This window comes from Gobius niger, assembly GCF_951799975.1.
Source record: "Gobius niger genome assembly, chromosome: 9".
NCBI classification, from domain to species: Eukaryota; Metazoa; Chordata; class Actinopteri; order Gobiiformes; family Gobiidae; genus Gobius; species Gobius niger.
The window spans coordinates 2,808,652-2,821,494 of NC_136860.1; the positions used below are offsets into that span (position 1 = coordinate 2,808,652).

A 12,843-nucleotide genomic window follows, 5' to 3' on the forward strand; every position below is an offset into this window, starting at 1 on the left:
TACAATTGTGTTTTTTCTGGGCAGAGACACCAGGGGGAGGTGAAAGACCCCCCAGTCACCCTTGTATTACTCCCAGAGGGACTACGGAAAGGATTTATCAAGGTAAAAAAAAAGTTTCTTAGTTCTGCTTTAATGCACCAGGACTTCACTGACCTTGGAGGAAGCGAAAACATTTTTTAATGCGATGATCGTGTCCCATTTTATTATTGTATAACTTGCTGGTCCCAGGCCAAGAAAACAACCTTGAGGCCGTTGGAATCCGTCCACGAAATAAGCTTTAAAAATCTTGGACAGAAGAACAAGGCGGCATCACCACCGTCAGTAAACAAAAGCTCGTCTGAGATCAGTGCTCAGAATCGAACTCTGCACCTGCTCCTCTACAAAACATCTCTCTATGCTTCTCCTCTAGGGGGCAGTGTAGTGTTCCGAAACGCAAAACTTCACTGGTAACTTCAGGGGTGTACATAAGTATGGGCCCCCTTGAACTTTGACATTGATTTCATGAATAAAAAACTGAAAAGTGTGATGTGTTTAAGTCCCGCCCCCTGAAACCAATTGCCTTCAGAAGTTTCCTGATGATTTCTGAACGATCACATGTTGACCCAGTGACTAAACAGAGTCGACCTGTGTGTTTCTAATGTCAGTTCAGACACAGCTGCTCTGTGATGGTCTCAGGTCTGTTAGAGACTATTGTGGAGCAGAAGCATCATGAAGTCCAAGAACACACCAGGCAGGTCCGGGATGAAGTTATTGAGAAGAATAAAGCTGGGTTTAAAGTACAGTTAAATACACGATCCAGGAATGGAAAGAGTCTGACATCACTGCAAACCTACCAAGACTCGGCCGTCTTCCTAAACTTACTGACCGAACAAGGACAGCATTGACCACAGCTGTTACAGAGAAGCCTATGGTGACCCTGGATGAACTGCAGAGAGACACAGCTCAGGTGGGGGAAACTGTCCACAAGATAACTATTAGTCGTAACTGCACAAATCTGGCGTTTTGAGAAGAAAACCATAAGCAGTCCTGTTTTCTGTTTGCCAGAAGCAGGGGCGGATCTAGAAAAAAAATCACGGGGTGGCAAGCAGGGTCAGGGATAATTTCTGGGGTGGCAACACATTTTACAGTGTTGAATGTTTTCAACAAGTTTTGCTTGATTACAAGGCCATTTCTTATGTTTAGATGCAACCCGAGTCTCCCAAAATGACATACAAATAGTAGCATTGTCCATAATAGAAGTACTCAGGTAAAATGTAAACCTTAAAGGAATAGGCCACCGTTTTTACATACTGAGATATGTTCTTACCTAACCTTAGCCGAGTTAATATATCCCCGTCTGGTCTTTGTCCGTGCGCTCTGTCACGCAAACGGAGCACATACACAGCCTCTCCCACATGTCACATAGCTCCAAAAAAGCTCACGATAGAAGCTACCAAGCTCTTCCACGTGTTCCCTGTTTAAATAAAGTTACGTGAAGTGTTTTCATGCGAAGTATATTTACACAGAAATGTAACATGTCGATTTTATAAGCAGATAAAAAGGGGGGCTATATTGTGAGGCGTAATGATACGAGGAGCACAAAGTCCGCGCAGTAACTCCTAAAGGTTATTGACGGAAGTGAGCGGGGGGAAGTCTTTGCATTGATAATATTGATTCTAATCATATTTAATGTTGTTCCTCTGCTTCATGGAGCTGCTCCACATGAACAAAGCTCAGAGCTGATCCTTTGGCAGAGGATTTACAAGATCTGAGGCTCTTTCAGGCAGTCAATAGAACTGTCAATTTTAGTCATAGTTTTAGTCTCATGAACAACTTTTAATTTAGTTTTAGTCCAATTTTAGTCGTCAAAAATATCTCTTTGACTAAAATTAAGACTAAATATTTGAGTCGAAGAAATTAACACTGTTCCAGACGAGGACAAAACCTGGCTGACATCACTTTTGCACATTCCAGTTTTTTCTTATAAAAAAAAAATCTAAATCATGTATACATTTCATTTCACTTCTCGACTGTGTCACTTAGTGTGTGTCACAGAACATTTCAGTGATTTATGTTTCTGGTCCATAGCGTGGAAAAATATCGAAAAGTTGAAGGGGGGCCCACACTTTTGCAAGCCAAGCATATTTTATTCTTGTGTCGTGCTCTTCAGGATCCATCTTTCTCCGAACATCTTTCTCTGAACGACTTCCTGTTTGACGCTGAAGCCGCCATTTTGTTCTGAACTTCCAACAACCATCGTCAGTGAGAAGAAGCCCTTTCCGTTTTTGACTTTTCACACGGATGTTTGAGCAGAACGTCCCAAACCAGTGACCTCATGGAAGTATTTACGGTGCCCCTGAGACGCCCGTGTGTGAGTTTAAACCCGGCCAAAGGAAAACAGATCCAGCAGCGCGGCTCCGGGCGCTCCGGAGTCCGGTTCTCTGGTTCCTGTGGGGTGGACAGACCTCGGCCTGTGTGCGCCGCAGATAACGCTCTCACGCTTCCTGTTATCACAAACCCACCACAGCACCTTTCCCACATCGGGAACTCGCACTGGACCAACGTACCGTATCAAATGTTCCGTATCAAATGTTATATCAATATTCAGAGTTTCCGCGTGGGAGTAAAAGGCATGTCGCAGGAAATGTGCCAAAATGAAGGGCTTAAATGTCCTTAGAAAGAGTTAGATTGGATTTAAAGTGGCTTTAAATCGACATTTCATGGAGAAGAATGACACAGCTCATCTATTTTTGGTGCATAAATCTTGTTCCTGCTCTTTTGACATGACATTAAAGGTAGTGTTTGTAAAGGAGGCGCTGCAGGTGAAAAGGGAAAATAATAATGTAGAAATAAAGTAAAAATAATTGCCACATACAGGTGCTCGTCATATAATTAAAATATCATGAAAAGGTGCATTTACTTCTGTTGTTCAACTTAAACTGTGAAACTAGTACATGATATAGACTCATTACATGCAAAGTGACATAATGTATAGGCGTTATTTGTCTCATAAAATTAGAATCTTTTGAAAATGGACTGTAAGCCATAATCATCAAAACTATAACAAAGGCTAAACATATGTCACTTCTATTAGTTTCACATTTTAAAGTTGAATAACAGAAGTAAACGCACTTTTTCCATGATATTCTCTTGACGAGCTCCTGTATGTGAGAAGTTTTCTGTCATTTTTCGTTTCCATCAACATAAAAATGGCCAAAAAGTTGCAGTGTTTGGTTTTATTTTGTTGGGTTTTTTTCCAGAGCAGATTGTGGATCTTGTTTATTTTTTTTTTAATAAACTATTTTTTTTGTGGTTCAAAGCTCAATAAATTGGTCAGGAAGTAGATATTAAAAATTCCATCTGAGAAAAAAAAAAAAAAAAACTTAAAAATCTGAAAAAGTGCAGCTGAGTATATTCCTCCCGTCTTTAGCCGCTGCTGTCTCCCACAAAGGAAATGCCCATATTTGGATTACAGCGTCATCTCGGTCACAGCCTTTCGTGCTACACGTGGATACCAAACTTGTCAGTATTAGTGAATGAAAGCCATCCATGCAGGAGTCTGAAGCAACACTCGATAAAACGTCTCAAAAACAGCACAAAGGGAGAGTTTGGTCTATTTTATATGAAAACTAAGATGTTCAGGGAGAAACCATAGCGATAAACGTCCACATTGACCTCTGGGTGAAAGAGCCATGTTTTGTCTTAAGTGGATTAAAGTGAACGGCTGCCTGTATTAACCCCGTGCGTGACATTAGACCTGGATGAATCACCGGCCCCGGTTATGTAAAGATGGCCGACATCTGAAACCTATAAATGAGCCCTGGGACAAACGAAAAGTCACATCAGTGGAAGTTCCGCCTGTGGTTCAGAAAGAGCTCGGAGCCTTCGGGACAAAAGACTGAACTGGATCTGAGAGCTCAGGTTCATCTGACTGAGACGCCTTTGTTCAGGGGCGGAGGATTCTCTCCTGTGATTGGTCAACGCTGGGACTAAACCCGGTCCAGAGCAGGTTCTGAGCTATAGGGGCTTGTTTCCATGGAGACCGATCTGCAAGAAGGTTGTCCTGCTGACCCCCACAGCCCTCTGATCCAGCCCCCCAGAGGAGCATCATCATGTGTTTGGGGACTCGAAGACCCATGGTTCAAACCCTGTTAACCTCCTGACCTCCACCTTTGGCTTTACCCAAATCTAAAAGCTTCTTGAAAATGGGCAAAAAAAGACGAAAACTCAGTGACAAAGCAATAACATAATCACCATCATCAGTTTTGTAGGTCTTAGCTTTCAAATGAGGCGCTACTGGCTTGTACTTTGTAAGCTCCAGTCGAGAAGCTTTTAGATTTGGGTAAAACTGAACTGGAGAAAATGCACACGGTTAAGGCGGGGCTTTAGGATTAGGTTAGACTTGATAGGGTTAGGTTAAGATTAGGGTTAGGTTAAGATTAGGGCTAGGTTAAGATTAGGGTTAGGTTAAGATTAGGGCTAGGTTAAGATTAGGGTTAGGTTAAGATTAGGGTTAGGTTAAGATTAGGGTTAGGTTAAGATTAGGGTTAGGTTAAGATTAGGGTTAGGTTAAGATTAGGGTTAGGTCAAGATTAGGGTTAGGTCAAGATTAGGGCTAGGTTAAGATTAGGGTTAGGTTAAGATTAGGGTTAGGTCAAGATTAGGGTTAGGTCAAGATTAGGGTTAGGTTAAGATTAGGGTTATTTTAAGATTAGGGTTAGGTCAAGATTAGGGTTAGGTCAAGATTAGGGTTAGGTCAAGATTAGGGTTGGGTAAAGATTAGGGTTAGGTTAAGATTAGGGTTGGGTAAAGATTAGGGTTAGGTTAAGATTAGGGTTGGGTAAAGATTAGGGTTAGGTTAAGATTAGGGTTAGGTTAGGCTTGATAGGATTGAGGTAGGCTAAGATTAGGATCGTTTAGGAATAAAAATAACAAAACATGTGTATTCTGTTCGTAAGTTCTGTTATCTTTATCAATCAACAGAAGCTTCTAATTACACATTTCATCATAAGAATTTTGCTTTGGTTTCATGAAAAAATGTAATTATTTCAGCCGACTAACTCCTCACGTGTGTGAAGTCGATCAACATCAACCTTCCTAAAAGCTGATCGGTCGAGACCCGCCTGATCCAGCAGAGGGCGCACTCGCCTCCAGGTCTGCAGCTTCCCCTGCTCGCTCCGCCTGGGTCTGCAGGTGGGTCTGACCGAGGAGATGGTTCAGCTGCTCTATAAGTATAACTGACTCGGCTCATGTAGAACCCGGAGTTTTGGATGATCATGTTTAATACAAGCTCGTCAGATCTGATTATTGGGTTATCCGATTACTCCAGTTATCTGATTTCTCTGAGCGTGTAAACCGAGCCTCTGAAAGAGAAAGCGCTGGACTCGCTCCTGTCCTGACCCCGTGAGTCTGTTGTTGTTGCCGTTTCTCCAGCGCGTGGAGGAACGTGATGAGGTCATGTTTACCTCAGTGAAAGATCAGCTGCGGGACAGGGGGAGGAGCTCAGGGCGAGGTGTGGGAACGGCCGTAAATCTGCCCTTCGGACCCGACAGACGCAGCCTCAGAAACGCCAAAACAAACAAACACGGGTCCAGTTCACCCCGGATCGATGTTACCGGGACTCAGACTGACGGGAAGTGAGGATTTATCTGGAAACTACACTGAGAGAGTACTGAGAGAGTTCAGTTTAGTATGGGGAAAATAAATAATGTATTACAACTGAACCTGAACCGAGCACATTTTCTCCAGTCTGGCTTTAAATCTGAAAGCTTCTTGAAAAAAGCCCCCAAAAATGGAAAAAAAACAATGTAGAAAGCAACAAAAAATGCGAAAAACAGGTCAAGGCTATGAATACTAGGCAAACTTTTTGCAAGAAATGTACAATATTGAACGCTGACTTTCCAGATGAGAACATTCTCTGACTTGTTTCTACTGTTTGTGTGATTGTGGGTCAACATAACAAAGGAAACACTGACCTTTATGAAATCTATGTGTCATTTTCTCATGTCCCTCTATATCAGGGGTGTCCAAAGTGCGGCCTGAGGGCCACCAAAAATTTGTCTGAAGGCCGCATTTGGCCCTCGGGCCGCACTTTGGACACCGGCTTCTTGCTGAATCAGCAATATCGTCAGAGACGGTCCTTTTTATTTGAAATGTAATAATTCTACACTATTCTAACCTAATAACTAACTTTGTAACATTTTAGATGGCATGAAGGTTTTACGCATAAATAAAGGAACTACTACTCCGACTACTACTTTTACTACTCCTCCTCTTCCTCCTCCTACTATACTACTCCTCCTCTTACTACACTACTCCTACTACTCCTCCTCCTCCTACTATACTACTCCTCCTCTTACTACACTACTCCTACTTCTCCTCCTCCTCCTACTATACTACTACTCCTCCTCTTCCTCCTCCTACTACTACTCCTCTTACTACACTACTCCTACTACTACTCCTCTTACTATACTACTCCTACTAGTACTCCTCTTACTATACTACTCCTCCTCTAACCCAAATCCCATGTGTAAAATACAGAGGCGGGTAGTACTCAGCTACATTTACTCAAGTACTTTTTGAATTTAAACCTTACTTATTAGAGTATTTATATCATTCAGTACTTTTACTTCTACGTGAGTAATACTGTAATGAAGTATCTTTACCCTTAGTCGAGTAATAAAAAGTTACAAAGGCTTCATGTCGCCCCTTATTCTTCAGAAATATATATATATATATATATATATATATATATATATATATATATATATATATATGTGTGTGTGTAATACTGTTTTCTTTGGAAACAGTCGGATTTTTACTTTAATACAAGATTCGTTTTTCATAATTTATGCAACAACTGAAGCTTTTCCTTTTCCTTTTAACATTTGTTTCTTGTACTTCTTGTACTAATATTTTTGGCTAATCTGGTAAAATATCACAACATAAGTATAAATAACGACTGGATTTGACTAAAATATGAATGTGCTGCGTAATTCTCTTCCTATACCACGGCTGTAATGACTAAGACGTGCGTCACAAAGTAGTTTTCCAAAGGTTTGGATGAATCAAGTGGAGCCACATCTTCCAAAGCCACGCGTCAAAAGCCTTGACACAAACCACAGAGATCAGTCACTGCCTGACCCTCAGCTCCGGCAAAAGTTTCCAAAAGTTGTCCAACAAACCGCGTGAGAATAAAAGTCTGCGTCCTTACCGTGTCTGTGGGACCTGCGCCCCTCGCTCCACGCCGCGCTCAGGACGCACAGCGCGCACAGGAGAAGGCACTTGTTCACCGCGGCTGTGTCCATGATCCCGCTCAAGTCAGGGCTCCGTGTGACTGTGTGCCTGCGCGGAGTTTACAGCCGTTTAAAGACGCGTAAAGAGGGCTGGGACTGGGCACGGTACTTCCGCCTGGTGGTTACGCGGTGCCAGAGCGCAGCGAAGTCCCTCCTTCTTTGACGGCGCGACTCATTATATTTGGACAAGAGGTCGTGTCCGCGCGCACTCATCTCCTCAAGGAAATGATAACGGTTAATTAGTCAGGAGGGAGAAGAGGGAAGAGGAGGAGGAGACCACACAAGATAAGGACACTCTGGATGCGCCAGCTGACCCAACAAATGTCTCCAGAACGTTGCACTCTTTTGTCAAAACATTGATTTCTGCAGAAGCTCCATGTGCGGCAGGATTATTCCCAAACTTAGTCTTCTTTCACTTTTCGATTCACACAGAACTGGTCAAACGTTTGGAAACACTTGGTTTGTCTTTTATTTCAAGACTATTAACCTCTAGTGATAATAATAACGCAGTGGTTTTGAATAGTGGTTTTCTGGACACTCAAAGACGCTTTACGGTGCATCATTAATTCACTCCATACTTGGTTATACAATTGTAGCCACAGCTGCCCTCGGGTAGACTGACGGAAGTGAGGCTGCCAGCCACCACCACCACCAACGGTCTCCCATCCAAGCACCGACCAGGCTCTTCCTGCTTAAACCTGGTTCTCACGGAAAGGTTTCAACATTGTCGGCATATGTTCCAAACCCGAGAGACTCCACATATGGTGACCTCTCGAGATCACACGTGACTTCAGAGTAAAAAAAAAACATTCCCCTCCGTTCTTCCTCGCCACCTTGTCATCTCGCTTTCTCATTGGCTACACGTCACAGTCCACAGTCACCACACGCCAGGAGAACAACCTGTTCTCGGGGAATATCCTTGATTTGTATTTCCGAGCAGATAGTGACGGGCGAGTGAAGCCTTGTAACACTTTGAGGTTTTCCTGCTAAAAAAGTGTTGCACGCTTCGAAGTCTCTGAGCCGTTTCATTCTGTCTGAACACTGACCTCTTGTGGACAAACTTTATTATTGTGACGTCTCATAAACACGACTGAAGCACCGACACCATCATGTGGAAGAGAAGTTTCAAACAGACGGTTTTATGATCTGCTGCCTGATATTGATGTTTGACCAGATTCTTTGTAACGTGGGTCTGTGGGCGGAGCTCCAGTGGGCGGGGCCTCAGTCACCTGCAGTGTTAATTTTGACAACATATTTTAATTTAGTTTTAGTCTTAGTCTTTTGACGAAAATGTAATTCTATTTTAGTCTAGTTTTAGTCAACAAAATATCTTCAATTTTAGTCTAGTTTTAGTCGACTAAAATTGCAAGTAAATTTAGTCGACTAAATTTAAGACGAATTTAGTCGACTTTGCATTGATAATATTCATTATAATCATATTTAATCTTGTTCCTCTGCTTCATGGAGCTGCTCCACATGAACAAAGCTCAGAGCTGATCCTTTGGCAGAGGATTTACAAGATCTGAGGCTCTTTCAGACGCTCAATAGAAGTTTGGATGATTTTAGTCTCTCCTTTTCATTTTTATTTAGTCTTATTTTAGTCGACTAAAATATCTGGACATTTTAGTCACAGTTTTAGTCTCATGAAAAACTTTTAATTTAGTTTTAGTCCCATTTTAGTCGTCAAAAATAACACTTTGACTAAAATTAAGACTAAATATTTTAGTCAACGAAATTAACACTGGTCACCTGAGGCTCAGCTGCTAAAGGCTGACATCAATGCGCGACCTTTTTACTTCATTCAGTCAGAGCTCATTTTGGCACTGAAAACAGAAGAGGGCGAGTGCATCATGGTCTGACCGGGCTCTTCAAAGACTGGGCTGAGAACACATGGGATCATTAGCTGAGACTGGCTTGCAGAACAGCTTGTGCAAAGTGGCAAAAGCATCAAAAAAGCAAAATGTAGTCCGAGGACCGCACAGGTCTTCATCAGGGCATGTAAAATTGATCACGGGTGGAGAGTTTTTAAAAAAGAGATCATGTGACCAAACGTGTCACGTGATCAAGAGCCAAATGATCAAGAGCAGACAGATGAACAATACAATACAGTGTCTGTGTAAGCTCTCAGTCGTACAGGAGTTGTCCATCTTCAATGAAGGTATTCAAATCGTCTTCTGTACTGGTGGTTGAAGTCTCGAACGTTTCGCCTCTCATCCAGAAGGCTTCGTCAGCAAAAAGTGACCTTCATTGAAAAACACAATACGGTACAATAAACACGAGAGACCCAGAGAAGAAATATGAAGTATAACATGAGGACAAAATACTCCCACGAATGGACACTGGAGGCAAAGTAACCAGTGAAGAAGAGTCAGTACATGCATCATCAAAAAGCACGCCTTGGTCGTGACCAACATGAGACAGAATGGAACAAAATAAAAATTAATAAATGATTTGAAAATGATTTTGGCACTATTTGCTGTAGATGCTCCTCACGCTTCCCTCGCCTGATCAGCTCCACGCCTGCTTTAGTATCTGTTCAAAAGCAGGACTTTGTAAAGAGTAAGAAAATATAAAACATATAAAATGTATTCTGGCTCACAGACACTTTCTCCACATGAACGCGGTTAAATGGGAAATGGGTGAAATGCAGCACATTTATCACTAATGATTTACATCACTGTATGGACGAGGAAACATCCGTTGTTTAGCGCCTCAGCTCAGTGAGACGCTCTGACCCGCTTTAAGACTCGATACACAACTCACAGAATGAAGCCGTTTGAGACAGTCACGTGACCAGATGTTACTGAACGAGGCTCCGACAGTGTTTCGAAGCACCGACACAAGCTCCGGAGCGCCGAGTTATTTGGCCATCACTACGAGCAGACGAGAGCCGTCTTTACACACCACACACGGCAGGAACCTCTCAGAAGATTATCTTACAATAATCGGAGCGTCTTTAAAATCGTTGGAAGAGGAGAATCGAGGCTAAAATCGGCCTAATTCTCCTGCCGTGTGAACCAGGCTTAAGCTTCAGTTTAGATCCTGTTTGAACCTTAAAGGAATAGGCCACCGTTTTTACATACTGAGATATCCTCTTACCTCACTTTAGATGTGTTAATATATCCCCGTGTGGTCTTTGTCCGTGCGCTCTGCCAGGCAAACGGAGCACATACGCAGCCTCTCCCACATGTCACATAGCTCCAAAAAAGCTCACGATAGAAGCTACCAAGCTCTTCCACGAGGAGCAAAACGTCCGCGCAGTAACTCCTAAAGACTTCCCCCCCGCTCACTTCCGTCAATAACCTTTAGGAGTTACTGCGCGGACGTTTTACTCCTCGTATCATTACGCCTCACAATATAGTCCCCCTTTTTATCTGCTTATAAAATCGACACGCTACATTTCTGTGTAAATATACTTCGCATGAAAACACTTCACGTAACTTTATTTAAATAGGGAACACGTGGAAGAGCTTGGTAGCTTCTATCGTGAGCTTTTATGGAGCTATATGACATGTGGGAGAGGCTGCGTATGTGCTCCGTTTGCCTGACAGAGCGCACGGACAAAGACCAGACGGGGATATATTCACACGTCTAAAGTGAGGTAAGAACATATCTCAGTATGTAAAAACGGTGGCCTATTCCTTTAAAGAGCCGCTCAGTCATGAACGTCACATCGCTATAGACTAAAACTATCACATTTAGAAATGACTCAAATGTAACTAGGACTGAAGAGCATTGTCGTCCAAAGGAAAGGTAAGAGGGCAGCCGAAAACAACACTGACTGAACTTCGATAATAACCCTGTGCTTTTATGGGCAATAACAACAAATATATGAATTAAATATGGAAAAACTCACGCACACCGACACCAGAGACTCATGTATAAAGTCACAATGCTAGCCTCTGGCCGTCCTCCGGCAAATCAGGAGTTATGACGAAAAAGAAAAAGTGTGTCATGGTTCTCACACCACTGTCTCGCTGCTGAGTTTTTGAACAGTTTGTCTTTATTCGTATTATCACAGCTTCATAAAACACATGGACTGAAATGACCCCAGAGTTGGGGTCATGTGAAGACTGTCTGCACATGATGGAGATGAATACTTTCATTGGTATTTGTGAAAGTCCTGGCCGTATTTCGAGGGGAGGACAGTTACGCGCAGAAAGGTCAGTGTGTGGACGAGAGAAGCCGCTGGAAATCTGGCTCCACGCAGAGCCTCCTCCTACGCTCCATGTCCGCTCCATTTCTCCTGAAACTTTAGTCAGACAACTTCCACATTCATGGATTATTGACTTTTCTAACAAAAGATGAGCCATTATTTGCAGAGGGTTTGTGCGTCAGGGGATCAAGAAGCTAATAAAACTCTGATGAAACAGGCCTTTAATAATGGACATTTGAATATTTCAGAGACTAGAATCCCGGGTTAAAGTCAATTTTAGATAAAGTTCCCCACCCCTTCCTCAAGTCCCCGAAAGCACCCTGGTTACCTGACAGTCACCCATTACCTCAGCCAATCCCTGTTTTGGAGGGAATGTTGGTTGCCTCACTTCCTCTCCAGTCAGTTGTGTGGGAGAGGAGCGGAGGATGAGTTCACGACGACAAACAATCCACTCATATGGACAAAGTGAAGCCTCATGAAGCTCCAAAGCAGCTGAAGCGATTGTGCCGGAGCTTCAAATCACAGTTCGAAACTGTCACTCCACAGGGACATCAAGTGGCAAAGTGTCATTACAACCACATTTACAGTGTTCAGAGCAGCTGGAGGAGGTGTGCCTGGATCGGGAAGTCTGGACATCTCTGCTCAGACGCTGCCCCCGTGACCCAGCCCCGGATAAAGCGGAAGAAAATGTATGGATGGATAAAGATAAGGCTTAGAAACAATGACATGAAACGCTTCCGCCTGAGTCACGTGACATGCACATTTTGAATCGTGTTTCAGAGCAGTGTTTTGAAACGCATGCGCTTTGGAATTTCGAAACAGCGCCCAATCAAGACGACTATCCCGACTTCTAAGGTCAGGCCCCGTCCAAAACCAGTAAATTGGTAAGAGCTCTTACGCCAAACCGGACGTGCATCAGCGTCCGCCATGATAAGAAGCCTCCAAATTAGGCTGTCAGTTAGGAAAGGCCTGCATGCTAACTATCATAGCCACTTTAGCATAGGGACCTCTGGTGCTAACTAACCGGTGATTAGGAGCTATGTGCCATCCCACAAGCCACTGCGCCAATCCCCCCACCCCCTCGGCCCCACCCTCAGTGATTCGTAGGTTAGTGGTAATCCTCCAGCCAGGTGTTTCTGACCACCAGTCTGGCTCCACATCATGGAGATGGGTCCCCAAGTGCCGGCCCAGGCTGGCAGCTCACTGCTCCTACAGGTCGCCCCATGCGACACTGAGGATGGGTCAAATGCAGAGAACTCATTTCTCTACAGAGATTAATGCAGTATAACTTAACTTATTCATGCACAACCGCTGTTGATTGACAGGTGCACATTTAACAATAAAAAGATTGTGCACAAGCCGAACTTTATAAAAGTGACAAAATCCATGTTGTTGTCCCCACAGCAGTCACAT

At 43.2% G+C, this 12,843-nt stretch overlaps 1 protein-coding gene across 1 annotated transcript in view; it reads right to left on the reverse strand.

The window, feature by feature from the left end:
* Window positions 1-7,374, reverse strand: part of LOC306967794 (tissue factor pathway inhibitor-like) — an 84,271-nt gene extending 76,897 nt beyond the window's left edge. Inside the window, exon 1 of the mRNA XM_079562982.1 lies at window positions 7,193-7,374. Within this exon, the coding sequence (XP_079419108.1) occupies window positions 7,193-7,286 (94 nt within the window). The 5' untranslated portion in view covers window positions 7,287-7,374. The remainder of the gene's footprint in view (window positions 1-7,192) is intronic.
* Window positions 7,375-12,843: the final 5,469 nt, after the last annotated feature.